This window comes from Miniopterus schreibersii, assembly GCF_964146895.1.
Source record: "Miniopterus schreibersii genome assembly, chromosome: 20".
In the NCBI taxonomy this organism is placed as follows: Eukaryota; Metazoa; Chordata; class Mammalia; order Chiroptera; family Miniopteridae; genus Miniopterus; species Miniopterus schreibersii.
Genome location: NC_138122.1, coordinates 19086899 through 19105143, shown reverse-complemented (window position 1 = coordinate 19105143; position 18245 = coordinate 19086899). Strand labels below are relative to the sequence as shown.

Genomic DNA, 18245 nt, shown 5'->3' with positions numbered 1-18245 from the left:
TTGGGAATGGTAAGGAGAGCAGCTGCAGTGGCCTTTGTAGGTGCAGCCCCCCCCCCCCCGGGTGTGTGTAAAGCGTTTTTTACATTCACTGTCTCACCGAAGTCTCACGCCATTCCCACGACGTAATCCCGTTGTACCCGTTTCAGAGATGAGAACACTGAGGTCGGGGCGAGGGCCCAGCTTCTCCCGCCGCGGCCCCGCCCGGCGCGCAGCTGCCGCCCGTCCCTGCCCCGCCCGGGGGTAAGGGGGGCGCGCAGGGAGGTCGGGGCGACGGAGGCGCAAAGGCTGCCGCCCGTCCCTGCCCCGCCCGCAAGGGGGGGCACGGGGGGCGCAGGGAGATCGGGGCGACAGAGGCGCAAAGGCTGCCGCCCGTCCCTGCCCCGCCCGGGGGGGGCACGGGGGGCACAGGGAGGTCGGGGCGACAGAGGCGCAAAGGCTGCCGCCCGTCCCTGCCCCGCCCGGGGGGGGGGGCGCGCAGGGAGGTCGGGGCGACGAAGGCGCAGGGGGGGCGGGTGCATCTGGCCGGGGCAGCGGGCGGCCCGCGCTGTTTCCGGGGGGCGGGGCCACGTGTGTGACGGCTCCTGACGTCACGCGGCGCCCGCCCCGCCCCTCCGCGGGCGCAGCCTCGGAGCCCAGCGACCCGGAGCCGCCGCCGCCCGGGACTCGGGACGTCGCGCAGCCATGGCTTCGGGGCCCGCGGGTGAGGGGCGCGGGGGCGGCGCGCGGGGGGCGCGTGGACGGAGGGGGCGCGGGGGGCGCGGGGGTGCAGCCCTGGCCCCGGCTGACCCGCCGCCCTCCCGTCTGGTCCCACAGGGGCGGAGACCCGGCAGAGGCTGCTGCGCACCGTCAAGAAGGAGGTGGGTGGTGGTGGTGCTGGCGGGGGGGGGGGGGGGGCCGCAGCCCCTGGGGGACGGGGCGGTCGTAGCCCCTCCCCCCAGGAAAGTCTCAAAGGTGGGGTGGCCGCTGGCGGAAGGGGGCGGCCACCCCGGTTGTGGGCTCCCCTGGGTGGGTATTTCACCTCCCGTAGGAGGGAGGCAGGCGAGTTTGGGGGTGGGGGCTTCAGGTATGGGGGAGCTCTGGATGTTTTTCTCTGCGGTGTCCTGGGGTGGGTGCAGTGGGAGGGCTCTCCAGCCTTGGGGGCACCCCTGCATTTGCCTGGGGAGGACCCACTCGAGTGGAGAAGCTGGTGGGTGGGTCTCACCCCAAGGAGACAAGCACCTGGGGGCGCCTAGGGTGTGTGGGGGGGTCTGGATGGGGCTGCAGAAGGAGGGCCAGACTTCAGGAAAAGGGAAAGATAACCCTTTGGGAAAATAAAACCTGCCCCCACACGTCCCGATGCCCCCCTTTCTGAATTCTCAGTCCTTGGAGCCACCCCCAGGAGCCAGGGGGCTCCCTCCCTGAGTGCCCCTGGGCAGTGGGCTGCTCCCTTTGTGAGCATGTGCCCGCTCTCTCCTGGCAGCAGGGGCCTCTCACCCCCACGCACCAAGGAGGGTGAGAATCAGACAGGGTTCAGCTGCCCCTCTGCCCCTCTGCCCCTCTGCCCCCTCTCCCCCCTCTCCCTCTCCCTGGGGCCAGCAGGGTGCCCAGCCTAGCCTTTAGAGTTGGTAGCCCATGACCCCCTGCAGAGAGGGGAGATTCTGTAGTGATGGGTGTCTGGGGGAACACTGAGACGCCTGGATTCTGTGTGCATGCATGTATGTGCACGTATGTATACCCCTGTGTGGGTATGGACGTGCAGCTGTGAGTGTGCATCTGAATATGTCTGTGCACCTGTCTGGAGATATCTCAGTGTGATCTCTGTGCATTGTGTGTACATGTATCTGAGTGTCTATCTGTATTTTTTAGTATGATGTATATATGTGTGATGTAAGAATCTGTGTGAATGAGTGAGGCTGTGACTGTTTACGTATATCCGTGTGTGTGTATCCATGTGTGTGTGATGTGTGATGCGTGAGTCTGTGTGTGACTGAGTGAGGTGGTGACTGTGTATGCATATCCATGTGTGTGTATCCATGTGACGTGTGATGGCGAGCCTGCATGTGAACGAGTGAGGCTGTGAGTGGGTGTGTATTGCCCTCCTTAGGTCACCCACACCCCTCAGCCGGGGACCTCATTGCTGCTGAGCCGGTGTCACTGGCGCATCTGGAATCCTTAGCCTGCAGACCTTGGGGGCTGGCCTGAGCCCTGTGCCTCTGTGTGTGTTTGGGGTGTCACATCTGGTGTCCTCGCTGAGCAGCAAGAAGCCCCTCCCGCTTGGTGGCAGACATCGACCTGTTGCTGCCCCTCCCTCCTCAGGGAGTGTGTGTGTGTGTGTGTGTGTGTGTGTGTGTGGCATGCCCATGTTCTTTCAAGAATCAGCTCCAGGGCTGGTTGCACATTCTGGCCGTTCTGAACAAGTAGACAGACAGGATACGTGGAATCCTCCAGAAAGGCCAGAGCTTTTCAGCTCAGCCCTCGTAGAGACCCCTGTGGGGACCTGAAGAAAGCTCCGTCTAGACCCTCTTTCCAACAAAACCTACAGGCCCACACATTCTCATGGCTGTTTTCGGGGAGAGTGTAAAAAACCTGAGGTCTTTTTGTTCACTCTTTAGCCAAACCTAGATGTAATAGGTGCTCTCCAGATGTTTTCACCTGGAATGGCTGTGTTTGTAAGGAAATGGTGGGCTGGTTCCATGGGGGGGGGGGGGGGAGCACAGGCAGAAGGCATCTGGGGAAGGCAGTGCTTTCTGCATCTGGGTAGGGCTCCAGTTGAGGCCCTGGTCCCAGCTCTGCCACCAGCTCCCTTGGTGCCATGGACAAGTCCCCTTCCCTCTCAAGGACTCGGTTTCCCCATCTGGAGAAGGGAGCATTGGTCCTGTGCCCTTGGAGGTCCCATCATATCAGTCTAGTTTGGGTTATTGGCCAGGCTGGGGGGAGCACTTTGTCCCTGGTGGTCAGTGTCCTGGACCTGCGTCCTCTCTCCTGGGAGGGGCTGGGTTTGGGACACGAAATGAGCTTTCTGCCTGGTTCTGGGGGGAGATCATCTGATCAGAGGGACCTCCTGGCATCCTGCTTGGTACCTGAGAGGGGCAGGGGCAGAACCCTGCAAGTTTAGACAAAGGGACTCAAGTACCTGTTGACTCCGGATCTGTACTCAGAAGGCAGAAACTAACAGTCACAAATTGGTGGCTGTTTCTAAATTCTGCATTTCTTGGGGCACTTGGTTTTAGTAATCAGAGCTTCCACTTACCCTGAGTGCACAGTAACTTTGTGAGATGAGTGAGGTTGTCCCCACTTTATAGACAAGGAAACAGGCTCGGAGAGGTAGAGTGAGGTGCTCGAGAGCACATAGCTAAGAAGGGACAGAGTTGAGGACCCCCAGGTCTGCCTGAGCCAGGCTCTCCCTCCTTAATCATAGTTTCGGCATGTGTGGGTGGCAAGATGTCCATTGTACAGATGAGAAAACAGTAACTGATGCTTCAAGGGACAGCCGAGTGAAGAGGGACAAGTTGAAGTCTTCTGTCTGTGAGCCCCCGTTCAGCATGGGTGCCCCTAATGGCATGGTGACAGGTTTGTTCCCCCCAAAGCAGACCTCTCTCCTTTCCTTCCTCTTTGGGGAACACGTCCCCCTAATATCAGAGAGTCAGTGGAATGCGTAAAAATCTGAGAGTCAAGTCAGATGTTCCTTCTCACCGTGGGGTTCAAGCAGCCACATCCCTGCTTGTCACAGTCTCCCCAGGGCTCCTCATCTCCTTCGTTCTGGAAGGGGCAGCTTCACAGTCAGTTTCTGTGGCTAAGCCAGGCAGGCCATCAGCTTTGCCTGAGCCGCTGAAGCCACGAAGGCCAGCAGGGGTTGCAGGGCTGGGAGCTCTGTCCAGTGCTGACTCCGGGAGCCACTGTGCCCCAGCCCCAGGAAGGGGTCAAGAAGGACCTCTGGGATGAGCCTGAGCTGGGTTCAAATGCCGGTGCATTTATTGCCAGGGGGGCATCTGTGTGCCAGAGGCTGGGCTGGATTCTGTGGGTGTAGCAGTGAACTCGATAAGCCCTGCCCTTTTGGGGCTGGCATTCCAGGACAGTGGACAGACCCCAGCAGACATTCCAAGTGTAATTAAGGAGATCATTAGAGGCTGTGCACCAGGGTCTGAAGAAGAGGTGTTTTGTGCCACAAGAACACATAACGGAGAAGTAACCCCGTGCAGTTACAGATCTTAAACCTATCTTATGTTTAAGAAGATATGTGAAGGCTATGCAAATTTATTTCTTTATTGTTTTTTTTTTAGAGAAGAGAGAGTGGTTGCTTCTTTTATGTGCCATGACCGGAGATCGAACCTGTAACCCTGGTGTATGGGGCCAGCACTCTAACCAACTGAGCTCCCCGACCAGAGCAATAAGTAGGTCTCCAGGTGTAAGGTGGGAAGAGACAGAGGAAAGCCATTCCTGGCACAGGGAACCGCATCTGTAAAAACTTTGTGGCTGGAGGGAGCACTGTGAACATGAGGAATCCCGAGGTCTCGGAGTAGGGGGAGTTCCAGGAGAAAGAACAGTGCTACAGTGTGGACAGAGCACCTGGTCCTATCATAAAAGCAAGAGGGAAGGAGTGGGGAGGAGCCGAGGAAGAGGAAAGGGGACAGAGGAGCTGAAATTGATTGCTCGTAGATTGTAGATTGCAGTCTTGGATGAGGTCCCTCTTTACATTCACAAGTGTCTGGGGTTCAGTTTATTCTCAGTGGGGATGAAAATTACTCAACTGTCAGGATAAACAGTGTGAAAACACCCACCACCGTAGCCTGAGCCTCACCAGGGCAGGCATATTCTTTTTTTCTGTCTCCCCAGTGCCACCAAGGGAAGGCCAGAGACAGGGTGGCCCCAGCGGCCTGATTTCCTCCAGTTAAATCCAACCAGCTCTATGCTGGCTCCTTCCTGGCTCCCTTCACCATCCCCTCCTTACCCCTCCCCATCTCCACCACTTAATTTTGTTTTGGTTCCCAGAGAGAACAGGCACAGGGCTTCCCGTCGCCATGACGACTGCCATTAAAGGAGCCAGCCATGTGACTCAGAGTTGATAACGGAAGCAAAGTGACTAACTGCCTTGTTTTCCTGCCTCCAGGCTTGGCCTGGGAGGCCACTTAGTTGGAGGAAGAAGCAGGGGCTTGCTGGCAGGAGGGCAGACCCCAGGAAGGGTGCTGGGGGTGAAGGGGATGCTGGAGAGGAAGCTACTTTAGGTCTGCAGACTAGAGCTGATGGAAGGGCTGCCATCGGGAGCCATCAACGCAGGGCTGAGCTGGGCTTGTGTGGGGAGCTGAGCCACCCGTCCTCTGGGTGGTAAGCGATGAGCTGGGGGAGGTGGGGTGGACATTCTAAGAAGGTTGGAGGAAGGTGAGAGAAGCAACTGATGTTACTACCGGGACCTCATGGTGGTTCCACTTCAACCCAGCGATTCTTAACGAAGGTTCTTAATTTTGCCCCCAGGTAGGGTCACCAAAATGGCACGCAGGCCACACAATTAAATTTTGAATTTCAGATAAGGAGTAGTTTTTAGTATAAGTAAATATTGCTAAATCTGGCAGCCCTACCTAGAGGACATTTGGCAACGTCTAGAAACATTTTTGGTGGTCACAACTGTGGTTGCTACTGGCATCTAGTAGGTAGAGGCCAGGGATGCTGCTCGGCTTCCTGCAGTGACAAGATGCCCCCCCCCCCCCCCCGACCGAGAAGTGTCCAGCCCGTAGGACACTGCTGTTGAGACTGAGAAGCCTCTGTGCTGGGCCCTGTTCAAATGCTCCCCTGGGCATCTCCTCCTGCGTTCTCAAGACAGCCCTGAGAGGGAGCCTAATTGTCCGGAGACCTTAAACAGCTTGCTCTGAGGTCACACAGGCAGTCCGCGGAGACACCAGGAAACTAAAGCTGGAAAGGGCTGGGGAGGAGGGTGGGAAGGGCTCTCCAGAGGAGGGTCAGGGTCGCCCCTCTGATGGGGTGACATTTGAGCAGAGCCCTGAAGGAAAGGAGGGAGCCTTGCCGACGGCCGCAGGAAGGGTGTTCCGGCCAGAGGGAACAGCATGTACAAAGCCTTGAGCCGGGAGCGGTGAAGGGTGAGGAGGCCAGTGGGGCTGGAGGGACCTGAGCGAACGGAGGAGGGGATGTCGTCAGAGAAGGAGCAGGAGGCTGGTCGTCCCTTGGAAGCTTTGGCTTTTACTCTGAGTGACGTGGGGGCCGTGAGAGGGTTTTGAACAAGGGGGAAACATGAACACACCTATGCTGTAACTGCTCGGGCCGCAGGGAGAGCAATAAATGCGGGTGGCAGATGGAGGGGCACAAAGTCATTAGGCAAGACAGGAAACTATATTGTCCTCTGAGCCTTCAGTTCTCAGGCTGGAAATGACAGCTCCCCCTTTACTCCCCTGCTGGGCCAAGCGGGGGTTCCAAAAATGCTTGCAGAAGGAATCTTGACATCTGGGTGGGATATTTTGGGGCTCTTGGATGCCGGCAGGGTTGACTCAAACCATTTCTGTGTGTCACGCTTTTGGGCTTAAGACGCAGAACTTCTCTCTCTGAATAATGCAGCCGTATCTGTCGGTGCGTGTTTGTGCCTTTTTCCAGGTCTCTGACAATGCCGCTTCCGGAGCTTCTGATAGCGGTGGCTTGGGCTTCAGAGCACCCGCTCGATGTGACAGCAGGGGCCCTGCTTAGTCCCGTCTCCCGTGCGCTCTGGCTGGGTCTCCGCTGCAGTGACCTCGGGAGGGGCTCCGGGAGAGGGTGGGAGCATTTGTTGCTGGTTGGCAGGTAGGAAGGGTACTTTTGTCATCATCGTGGGAAACAAGGTCACCCAAGGCCTTGTGCTAGCTGTGCCCCTACCTCCCTGTGGCCTCCTAGCAGGTCCCCTCTTCCTGTCTCATTCCTCTGCTTTCTAAGTGGACGAGATTGGACAAGCTCCAGGATTCTAAGAACCTCGAGTCATCTAATTTGGTTGACGTCACTCTCTGAGAGCCAAGTCTTGCTGATATTTTCTGTCTTCTGAATTTGCCAAGTCCGTATTTAAGACTTATTAAAACTCAACAGCTGATAAGACTTTTTGGGAGCCTTTAAACCAAGGGCTCAACTAAAGCCATTCTAATGGGATACAGGTTTTTTTGAAGACAGCATGTACTGAACATTTTATCTGGATGGCCTCATTTAATTGTTTCAACACCCCTTGAGGTGACAACCACTCTCCTAGATAAGGAGATGGCAAGTAACTTACCTAAAGGCACGGAGATTGTCAGTGCTACAGCCTGGGAGTCTGGCTCTGGAACCCTGCTTTGCATTACTCTGGAGCCCAAATCAGTGACCCGCGTGTGGTTATGAGCTTTGCCGAGAGTGTGGAGTCGGGGAAAGGGTCCCCCTTTGGAACTGGACAGCCCCGAGGTTAGGTCGAGGCCCTGCCATTCAGGCTGGCTTCAGTTTCCTCGTGTATCTGACGGCGGGGGCATCACCTGCCGCGCAGCAGTGCTGTGTGCCATCCCTGCCCGCCAGGCATCCAACGGTATTTGTGGGTGAGCCAGGTACTGTGCTTGGCTCACCCAGTTAGGAGTCAGATTGGCTGAGTTCCATAAGGACATTTTGCTGCTCCTTCTGGTCCCATCTGAAGTTGCAGCATCAGGTACAGCTGAATCCAGGGGTTCTGGTGGTGCCATTAGGACCCCCCCGACCCCGTCTCTCTCAGTGTGGGATCTCATCCTCTCTGACTAAACCCTGGGCTGGGGGTGCTGTGGCCACAGGAGCAGTGCTGTAGACTGGGAAGGGGTATTTATGAGCTCCAAAGGGACAAGCCCTTGAGTGGGAATCAGGAGGACTGGGCCTTGACTGGCTGTATGGCCATCTGGGGGGGCAGCTGGAGCTTCCCTCTGAGTTCCGTGGCTCTGGGCCCCTTGGAGGTAACCCCTCAGCCCGAGGAGGTTGGAACCCCTCATGAGCCTTAGCTGCCGGGAGCCCCTGGGCGAGGCGGCTGAGAGTGCTGAACTTCAGTGGGAAGACGGTATTGTCTCTTTTGGTAGTCCCAGAACACAGGAGATGGATAGATTTTTGTGCCTCTTCTTTGCAACATCTTGAAGGAACTCAGATCGTGGGTGTTTATAAAGGACAGGAACAGGTCCTTTTACAGTAAGGCCCCATTTAAAAATCAGATAACTGAAGTCCTAAGACTTCAAGAGATGGTGATACTTGGGCACTGAGTGAATTCTTTAATTATTATTATTTAGTAAATTATGTTTAGTTGTTAAGCTAGGATTATAGCTGCTGCCATTTATTAAACACTGCTGTAAATGCTTTACGTTATCTCATTTAATCCACAAAGCAGCCTTCCTGTAGAGTAGGCACAGCCAGCAACTCCTCTTTACTGATGAGGAAAGTGAAGCTCAGAGAGGTTAAGAAACTGGACCAAGGTCACATAGCTGAGAAGCAGCAGAACAGGACCATCCATTTCAAGTTGGATAATAACTTGCTCATAAAACCAGCTAGAATAAGTAAGTAGATCAACAAAGTGAAAAGGAAAAGAGTCTAAAAAAATGGATTTATTGGCTTAGGGGTTTGGGGAGTTTGGAGTGAGTCCAGCTTCAGGTACAGCTGTATCCAGGCTTTCCAATGATGTCATTAGGACCCCCGTCTCTCTCTGTGCTGCCTTTCTCTGTGGTGCTTTATGCTCTGCTTCTCTCTGTGGGGAGGTAGAATGTTGCCCAGCAGCTCTCAGGGCACAATCTGCCAGGTTGGCATCACAACAGAAACAGAGCTGCCCCTTCCCATGGTTCAAGCAGAAGTCTTCAGTCTCCTTGCACCAGCCTGGGTCATGTGCTGCTTTTGTGCCAATCACTGTGGGACAGAGCGCTCTGATTCGTCCAGCGTGAGAGTCAAAGTGCCCAGTCGGCTCTCTGAGAGCAAGGGAGGGGTCCCAGAGGAGAGTCAAGGTGAAAGGACCAGACAGGGAGATGGAAACCAGGCAGAGAAGCCACAAAAGTCCATCTCAGAGGCGTGAGGGTGCCTGCCTTTGGAGCTCAGCCTCCAGCAGTGGAAGTGTCCACCCTGTGTTCTGTGCCTGGCTGTGAGCCCAGGTGCTGCCCGGGTATCTATTGGGTGCCAGGTGTCTGCCGGATGAGAGACTTCTGCTTGGGGGAGGGGTGTAAAAGCCCTGAAATTGTACCAGCACTTTGTACTTATGTGGAGAGGGTGTCCTCAGCTATCATCAGTATCTCTAAGTGGTCCACAACCCAAATACCCAAATACGGTTCAGAACCACCCTGCGAGATGCCAGGACGCACAGGTCAGTGCAGTATAGGGCCATGCTCAGAAATGACATGGCGCCTCCTGATTTCTAACCCAGTGAGCCCCCTAATGATAACAACCCCTCATAATGCTCATAACTACCATTTATTGGGCACCTGCTATATCCCAGACCTGCACTGTCTAATATGAGCCACGAGCCACATGTGCCTACTTATATTTAAATTACATATAATTAAATAAAAAATGTCTAGCACACCAAAAAGGTTGCAGGTTCGATTCCTGGTCAGGGCACATACCTAAGTTGTGGGTTCAATCCCTGGTCAGAGTGTGTACGAAAGGCAGCCCATCAATGTTTCTCACATCGATGTTTCTCTCTCTCCCCCTTCTTCTCTCTCTAAAAATCAATAAAAACATATCTTCCAGTGAGGGAGGGGTAAAAAAAAACCTTTCTCAGTCGCACTAGCCGTGTTTTCAAGTACTCAGTAGCCATGTGTGGTTAGTGATACTGTTGGACAACACAGGGTTAGAGCATTTCCAGAAGGTCCTATCATGTTCTAGACATTGTGCTAAGTGCTTTACATCCATTAACATATTTAATCTTTAAAAAAACAACCTCGGGGGGTAGATTGTGTTTATTATCTCGTTTTACAGGTGAGTAAAGCAAAGCACAGGGCAGTGAAGTCGGGTTACACGGCCCGTAAGAGGCAGAGCCGGGATGCTGATCCAGCCTTCAGACGACATTCAGCTGCTTCCCCTCCCAGGCTCGGGTGGGCTGTTTTCTGGTTCACGCTGTGTGTGTTTTAAGTAACCATCTGCGAATTTTCATTTCTTGCCTTCCTGCAGCTGCCCGACCCCCACGGTCTGGGCAGCCTTCCAGAGAACCTGGGTGCGCTTGGGAGTCCGCACGAGGCCCGTGGGTCTGGGAGTGGGGCGCGTTGCCAGGGGAGCTGCCACCCGCAGTGGGCAGAGCCCCCGGAGGAAGCTGGCTGGTGGCCAGGGTGTGGGCTGGGAACGTGAAGCACACAGGCCGTTTCCCCTGGGCGCAGGGGCGGCCAGGGCATTGTCTTCAGGGCCTGTCACCTCCAGCCATGACCGTGCGCAGGAGGTTGGCCAGAAGGACCTTTGCCAAGGTGGCCCCAGGTGAATGCTCCAGAATCAGGCCCGGGGGGAGCCTCCTTGTCAAGGGGTGTCCGAGGCACCTCTGCAGGGTGGCAGTGGGAGGCCCAGAACACCCTTCCATCCAGGTCGTGGCAGGTTGGCCAATTCATGCACTGCTAGGGCACAGTGCCTGGCGCCTGTTTACAGCGTGCCAGTGAATGATTAACTGGGGCCAGGCTGGCAGCAGCTGAGTGAGAGATTCCTGCCTCCTGCCAGCCCGCAGCCACGTTGAGGACAGGTTAGGAGGAAGAGCTGGAGGGAGGGGCTTTCTAACACCGAAGAGCCACAGGCCACTGCTTTATGGTTGCTGTCCCCTCCCCTCCTGCTCACTCCCATCATGGGGATACAACTGCTGGACACTCATGTGGCTTTGCTTTCAGTGTCTAGGATGTCAGGGTAGGATGGACATGTGTGGGCCAGAGGGGTGAAACAAGGCTGTCCTGGAACTGAGTGAGAGAGCCCAGAAAAGGGAGCTGTGCACCAGGTACCTCAGGCACCCCTCTGTGAAGGCCCCAATGGCCCTGGCAGGCTGGCAGACTGAGGACATGGAGGTGGCCATCTGGAAGGAGGCCCTTAGCCTGTCTAAGGACATATATTTTTTTAGAGCAGTTTTAGGTTCACATTAAAAAGAGTGGTAAGTACAGAGATTTCTCATACACCCCCTGTCTCCGCACCCACAGCCTCCCCCACCATCAACATCTGGCACCAGAGTAGGTCCTTTGTTACAATGATGAACCTCCACCGACGCCTCATTGTCACCCAAAGTCCACGGTGGCACCTGGGTTCACTCTCAGTGGTGGCCATTCTGTGGGTTTGGACAAATGCATAATCACATGTCCCCCACTGTAATACCTTAGGGGACAGTCTTACTGCCCCCAGGTCCTCTCTGCTCTGCCAGTTCATCTCTCCTTCCCCACCAGCCCCTGGCAGCCGCTGATCTTTCAGCTGTCTCCATAGTCTTGCCTTTTCTAGAATGTCGTACTTGGAACCACACAGTATATAGCCTTTTCAGAGGGGCCTCTTTCCCTTTGTAATAAGCACTTCAGGTTGGACGTTTCTTTTTGTTACCGCAGTTCTCTTTTAGGAACTGACGTGTGACAGAGAGAGGGAGCTGGGAGGCGCTGGGTGTCCTGGGAGAGATGATGAAAGATGCAGAAAGAGGGTGGCTGGGGCAGAGGTGGAGCTGGCAGGTGCTGCTGGACCTGGCTCTGCGAGCAGGGAGTTGACTGAGACTGTGACAGTCGCCTGAATTGGCCTAAGGGAGCAGGTGCATTGGCCACCTGGCTGCTTGGGTCCCCACCTTGACATGGGACGGTGGAGCAGGAGACCTAGATTCGAACCCCAGCCCCTTCACAGCCAGGTGATCTTTGCCCCTCCCTCCCAGATCAGCTGCCTCATTGGGAAAATGGGAATCATGGCAAGGACACCCATGCGGCACGGTGGTTTTGATTCTTTGGGCTCGTGTATGGAAAGCTCCCACTCAGCTTGTGAGAAGCACCTGTTGGTATCGGTTGAGTGGATGAGTGAACCTGCTATGTGCCAGGCTCCGTGCAGGGCAGACAGTCTGGGTTGAATCTCCACCCTGCCATTTGCAAGCTGTGTGCTCTTGGGCAAGTCATTTAACCTCACCAAGACTCCATTTCCTTGTCTGTAAAATGGGGAGGGTAATTACCCATCTTACCTAATTACCTCGAGGATTAGGTGAAATAATGCCCCTAAGCGTGGTGCCAGCACACAGCGAACACTTTATAAATCAATGCTGGTTGTCATGACCTAAAACAAATGTGTAAAGCACTTACTACGGGGCTGCTATTGAGTTTAATGCTTTTGATATATTACCTTATGGCTGGGAGGCAACTACTAATGTCACCCATTTTACTGATGGGAATGCTGAGGCCCAGAGAAGGGATATGATTTGCCCAAGATCATGAGCACAAGAGCTGGGATTTGAATTTTGGAAGTTAGACTCCAGAATCCAATGTTCATAGCTATACAGTGGGTGTTACTCTAGGAGCTCTGAAGAGGGGGGATCATGTCAACTTTGGAGATTTAAGGAGGGAATGAAAAGAAGAGCACCAGGTCCAAGAGGATTGAGTGGTTTTTCCAGAGCTGGAGATGGAAGTAGGAATGGGCGAGAATATCAGGTGGAGGGGACTGTGGGGGAATCATGTGGCTCACACAGACGGAATGGCACCTTCGACCGGAGCTTGGGATGTGGGAAGGGGAAGGGACAGGATTTGGCAGGAAAGGAAGATTGGGCCACACCGTGGAAACAGTCACAGCTTGCCAGGTGGCACCATCTTCCCCCGTCCCTCCCACCATGTCTGTTTGTGTCTAGGCTTTGGAGCTTCCTAAAATATTCCCGTTTCCCCCACCCACCACCAGCCCTGTTCCATCCCCTATCATCTCTCACCTCCTGTATGCCTCGCCCATATCAAATTAAAAAATAAAAAACCGCCAGCTATTTCCACGCAGTGCTTTTCCCTGCCACGTGGTCCATACATCTGTTCTTCCTCTGAGCTCCAAGGCGGCCTGTGGGGGCAGTTGCAGGAGAGAGTTTTTTCCCTCTGCTTTAGAGTTGAGGCCAACAGAGTTCATTTCTACTTGTACTTCAGATCTGGAGCCTCACCTCCTCCAGGAAGCCCTCCATGACCTCCCTACCTACCCAGTTTCAGTTATTTGTTTAATAGAACCAAGTTCTTTTGCTGCGGAAAACTGGTCTCACTTTGTAAATATTACCCATTTGCATGATTTACTTAATGACTACATTTTGCTGGATTGTCATTTCCATGAGGACAGGGACTCTGATTGCCATGTCGCCCCAGACACATAGGAGGCACTGATAAATGTTGAGTTAATGAGCAACAGTTGCGGTTCATGTGATAAATGCTGGGAAGGCAAGTGTTAGTGGAATGTGGAAGAAGCACACTTATTCCCACTTGGGGTATGGAAAGTCCAGGAAGGCTCTTAGGAAGAGGTGACACCCAGGCTGTAGCCTGAGCTGCAGTTTGCCAGCTGGAGCACACATGGAGGGGCACCCGGCAGAAGGCACTACGTGAGCAAAGGCAGGGAGATGAGCCCGTGGCACTGCCTTCAGGGACCTGTGTTCAAGGGTCAGTGCTTTGAACCAGGGCCGGAGGTGCTGGCCTGCTAAGGTATGTGCATTTTTAAATATATATATTGATTTGAGAGAAAGAAAGAGAAACATTCTTTAGTTATTCCACTTAGTTATGCATTCATTGGTTGATTCTTATATGTCCTAACCAGGGATCGAACCCGCAGCCTTGTTGTATCGGGACGATGCTGTAACCAACTGAACTACCTGCCAGGGCTAGGTGGGTGCATTTTGTTCCGAGCAGCTGGGGTGCCTGCAGAGCAGCACAGCCCCGGTGGTTGGTGGCTGTCGAGGGGCCTTTGAGTCATCCCCTTCTTTTCCCCACATGCTGAGAGTTATTTTTAAAGCCTCCCCAAGGCCCCCCAGGCATCCTACTTAACTGTTCTCTCCACCTGCCAGTTTCTTACAAATGTAAGAGTCAGGGTGCCTGCCTGCGGGCCTCCCTCTCATAGGCCAGCGCTGGCTCAGCATTACTCACCCCCCTGCAGGGCCAGCCACCCACCACCTGAGTCAGGACCGAGGCAGCAGGCCTCTGAGGAGCAGGTGACACTTGGTGATGTTTATTTAGGTCTGTTGTGCGCCACAGGCACTGTGCTGGGTGCTTTCAACGGGGCCCTGTGGGCCAACCCAGCCTGTTTGTGTACTGCTCCTGAGCCAAAAACAGTTTTTACGTTCTCAAAGGGTTGTAAAAATGAGACTATTCGACATAGACTATTGTGGCCTGAAGATAGGTTTGCCAGATTCAGCAAATAAAATTTCAGAATGACTTGAATTTCAGAACAACAAGTTATCTATTCCTGTGTGTTCCATGCAATATTCGGTACATACACTAAAAAAAATTCCTTTTTTATCTGAAATTCAAGTTTCACTGGGCATCCTGTGGTTTATCTGGCAGCCGTAGCTTAAAGCCTGAAATAGCTGTTGTCTGTCTCTTTCCAGAAAAAGTTTGCCAACCCCAGCCTTACACACATAACAAACAAGTGAGTGGGTGTCCAAGGGGCTTAGGTCACTGCGAGGAACGGAACTCAGTAAGCATTGGCTGCTGGTACTAGTGTGATTAATATAATCAGAGTGATTACCAGACAGATACTGAGCACCTTCCACGTGCCCTGGCACCGTCCTAGGGGCTCCAGATCTATGCACGAGAGACAGACACGAAATGGATAAACCCACAGGTATATAGTGAAAGTCAGGCTGTGGCAAGTTCTAAGGACAGGCATAAAGCAAGGTGCTCTGTTTTAGACAGGGTGGTCTGAGCTCGTGCCTCTTGGTGAGCTCTGCGCATGTTTTGTTTTTTTTGTTTTTTTAAGTTTTTAGAGCCAGAATTTATTTATATTTTAAAATGCTCAAGAGATTTGAGGCGTCCAGGTTTAATATAAGATCACACTGAGGTGGTGTCTTTCGGTTTCTCCATTACTAAGGCTTCAATTTGATTCTTGTTAATGAAACACCCCGATAATTCTTCTAGTTGGGTCATGCTGATTTCCTCGGCCTCCCGGTATCTTTCATAAATGGCCATCAGCTCAGGAATGATGAAAAATGTAATACTGGAAATAATCACGAAATGTCTGCAGATTCTTCCTGAATTCCGTTCCGCATTGTTCTTTGAAACCAGGTCCAGAGATTATCAGTTTGAGTAGTGGAGACCGTGATGAGTGTCATCTGCAAAGACTGGTATCAAATGCAGCTCTTTTAGGACAGAAAGCAGCAAACACCCTTTGGGACAGAACACCAAGAGCTCTGCGCGTGTTTTTATGGGATTCTCACATAGCAGCCCTGGGAGGTGGTGCGGGTATCGTGCCCATTTCACAGATGAGGAAACTGAGGCCTGAAGTCACTCAGCTAATGGCAGAGCTGGAGTTTGACCTGGGTCTGGTGGCTCTCAGGCTCATGTTCTTAGTGCTCTGTGCCTCCCTTTATATGGTGCCAGCTGTGCTCTGGGTCCTGTTTGAGGCCCTCTGCCTGCGTTTTCCGTAATCCTTACGATAGCTCTGGACACGGGGCCGTGCTGTTTCCTTTTGGAGTTTCGAGAGTGTGAACACGGCAGTGTGGGGAGGTAGAGAGGAGTAGCAAGTGCATTTGGAACGTGGCAGGGTTCAAGGTGGGCAGCGTGAGGGAACCTGGGTGTGGGCGGGTGGCAGATGTCAGGAGGGGAGTAGACAGGGCAGGCCTGGGAGCCCCAGGAGCTCCCCTTCCTGCTTTGCAGATTGGCCAGGGTTTCTCTGCCTGCCTGCCTCCCTCCTGAGATAAAGCCTCCTTTTATGCTGTTTAAATATTTGCAGGTGGAGGGAGGGATGGCTGGAGGGCCGGGCTGGTTTCACAGGGTTTGCAGGGTGGGGCCAGAGATGGGCAGGTGCTCGGAGGTCTGACGTGGAGGGGCGGGGCCAGGCCAGGCCCAGAGGCCAGTGTGGCCCTGGTTTGGAACATCCGCTGCGGGCCAGTGAGCCCCAGCGTCACAAAACTCCAACTATTTACTGGCCCAGCCTGCCTTTTCACACTTAACAGCACGTCTCATCTTCATCACAGCCCCGCAGGGCGATAGGTTCCTCTTTGCAGAAGAGGGAGCTGAGGCACCAGCAGGGTGCACAACTTGGCTGAGCTCACCTGGGACACGGTGGCCGAGCTGGGATGTAAGTGTGGGTCCGTGTGACTCCGAAGTCACACCAACCACACCACTGCCTCTGTGCTTCCTTGGTGAGGCAGGTTTCTGGGCCAAAGCTTAGAAAATCGCACAGATTGCCAGGAGCCAGGCTGCCACATTGCTGCTGCCCTGCTCCCAGACGAGCCCGAGGTCCCTTCAAAGTGGACCAAGTTCAAGTCCATGTCTGGGAGGCTGAGGGTGGGGAGGTGGTTGGGCTGAATTTCAGAGGCCTTTAGTGGCTGCCCGGCCCTCTCCCCTTCCCACAGTTCTGGGGTGTCCCCCGGGCAGCAGCTTCTTTCTTCCTACAGTGAGACGATGCCGTCTTCTGGAAAGCTCTCCATGACCTTCTGGGGGAGGCTCCCATCCACATTGCCTTCTTAATTTCTTCTCCTGGCCTGGGAATGTCAGCCTGTTATTAACTTCGAGGGAGAGGTTCTAGCCCACATCTGGGAACCAGGGGAGGTGGGGGGAGGTCCTCACTTGCAGTCCCACCTCCACCACCCATCCATCCCCAGGACAAGAGGCCTGGAGCCAGACAGCCACGGTCCCCTTCCTGCAGTCACTTTCCTGGCTGTGTGTCCTGAGAGAGGGGTCACCCTTTCTGAGTTTCAGGATCCACAACTGTAAACGGAGCCATCACTGCTCTGCATTGTGGACTTGAGACAGTGTGTGTACAGTCAGGGTGCCAATAGGAAACAGATGGCTCCCCAAACTGAGTATATTAGGGCGAATTTAATAAAGCGGCTGTTGACTGAGGCGGGGGATGCTGGGAGACAAGGGAGGGTGCAGCACCCTGTGACTGGGGTGAGGAGGGCCAGGACCCGTCACTTCCCCCAGCCTGATGGGGCCGGGAGGGAGGCCAGGAGAAGGGCCTGCCTGTCCCTGGACAGGAGCCGGGACTGCTTGGGCTCTTCCTTAAGGATTGTGGGGCTTCACTTAGACCCTCCCCTCTCCTGCTCCTTCCCCTCCAGTTCTCTAGTGCGGTCTGAGTGTGCTTGAGAATCACCTGGAAGGCTTGATAAACACCCCCGAGTCCCATTCAGTAGGTCAGGTACTGGAAAAATTCAGCCCTGGGCTAGCTCCACCGCTCCGGGCGAGTTGCTTCGCTTCCCTGAACCTCTGTTTCCCCAAAATGGGATCACAAATCCAGCTGGTAAGTGCAGAGCAGGGATTTGAACCCAGGTCTGCCCAATTCCAGGGCTGAATTTTTACATGGCGCCTTCCTGGTTCTTTTATAAGCCTGCTTCACTCATTCGTTCGTTCATTCATTCATCCGCTCACTTAGAAAACATTTATTGAGCGCTTACTATGCACCAGGCACTGCTCTTACTAAGCACTAGGCTCCATGGATATAGCAGTGTGTTCTAGGCAGACACTAAACACACACGGGACAGGAATAGTGTAAGTATTCCAGAACAAGGTCCCTGTAAGAGGGATGGGTGGAGGCAGGGGAGGGCTGCCTTAGATAACATGGCCAGGGAAGGAGATGACATTCTGTGTGACCCCGAGAAGCCCGCCGTGCAAAGAGCCTGAACGAATAATGCAGTAAAATGTGGAGTGTGCAGCTGTCCCGGGCCACAGGCCGTGGACCTACAGGAAACCTGGCGAATGGGGCGTAGGGGGAAAGCAGTCATCGCAGTGTCCCAGACAGCCTGGGAAGGCCGGGGGGTCTGCACCCCAAATCGCGTCGGGGGCTCCCCTCCAGCTGCCTCTGCCTTCCAGGTGAAGCAGATCATGGAGGAGGCCGTCACACGGAAGTTCGTCCACGAGGACAGCAGCCACATCATTTCCTTCTGTGGTGAGTCCGTGGCCCGTGGCCTTGAACAGTGGCTTCTTCCCGTGCGGGCTGCCCCGGGGAGGTGGCGTGTTCGAGCGGGGGTTCTCACGTCATTTTCTGCTTTGTAACTCTGAGGTTATTTTTGGATTCCAAAGGGGCTCGGTTAGGGAACTGGGAAGTACAGAAAAGCCTAGAGAAGAAATTGAGCTTGACTCTGAACCCCACGCAGGCATTTGAGGCACAGGCTCCATGTCCCTTCCTCGCTCTGCCTGAGGCTGTTGCCAACCAAAGGGAGAGGATGGATGGGGCCTTAAAAAAAATAG

The 18245-nt window shown here is 54.3% G+C and overlaps 1 protein-coding gene across 2 annotated transcripts in view; it reads left to right on the top strand.

The window, feature by feature from the left end:
- Window positions 1–611: 611 nt before the first annotated feature.
- The window catches only part of SGSM1 (small G protein signaling modulator 1), a 51508-nt gene continuing 33874 nt past the window's right edge, over window positions 612–18245 (top strand). For both annotated transcript variants that reach the window (XM_081123488.1, XM_081123489.1), the window contains exons 1-3: window positions 612–700; window positions 814–857; window positions 17868–17943. In XM_081123488.1, coding sequence (XP_080979614.1) covers window positions 682–700; window positions 814–857; window positions 17868–17943 — 139 coding nt within the window. In that variant the 5' untranslated portion in view covers window positions 612–681. The remainder of the gene's footprint in view (window positions 701–813; window positions 858–17867; window positions 17944–18245) is intronic.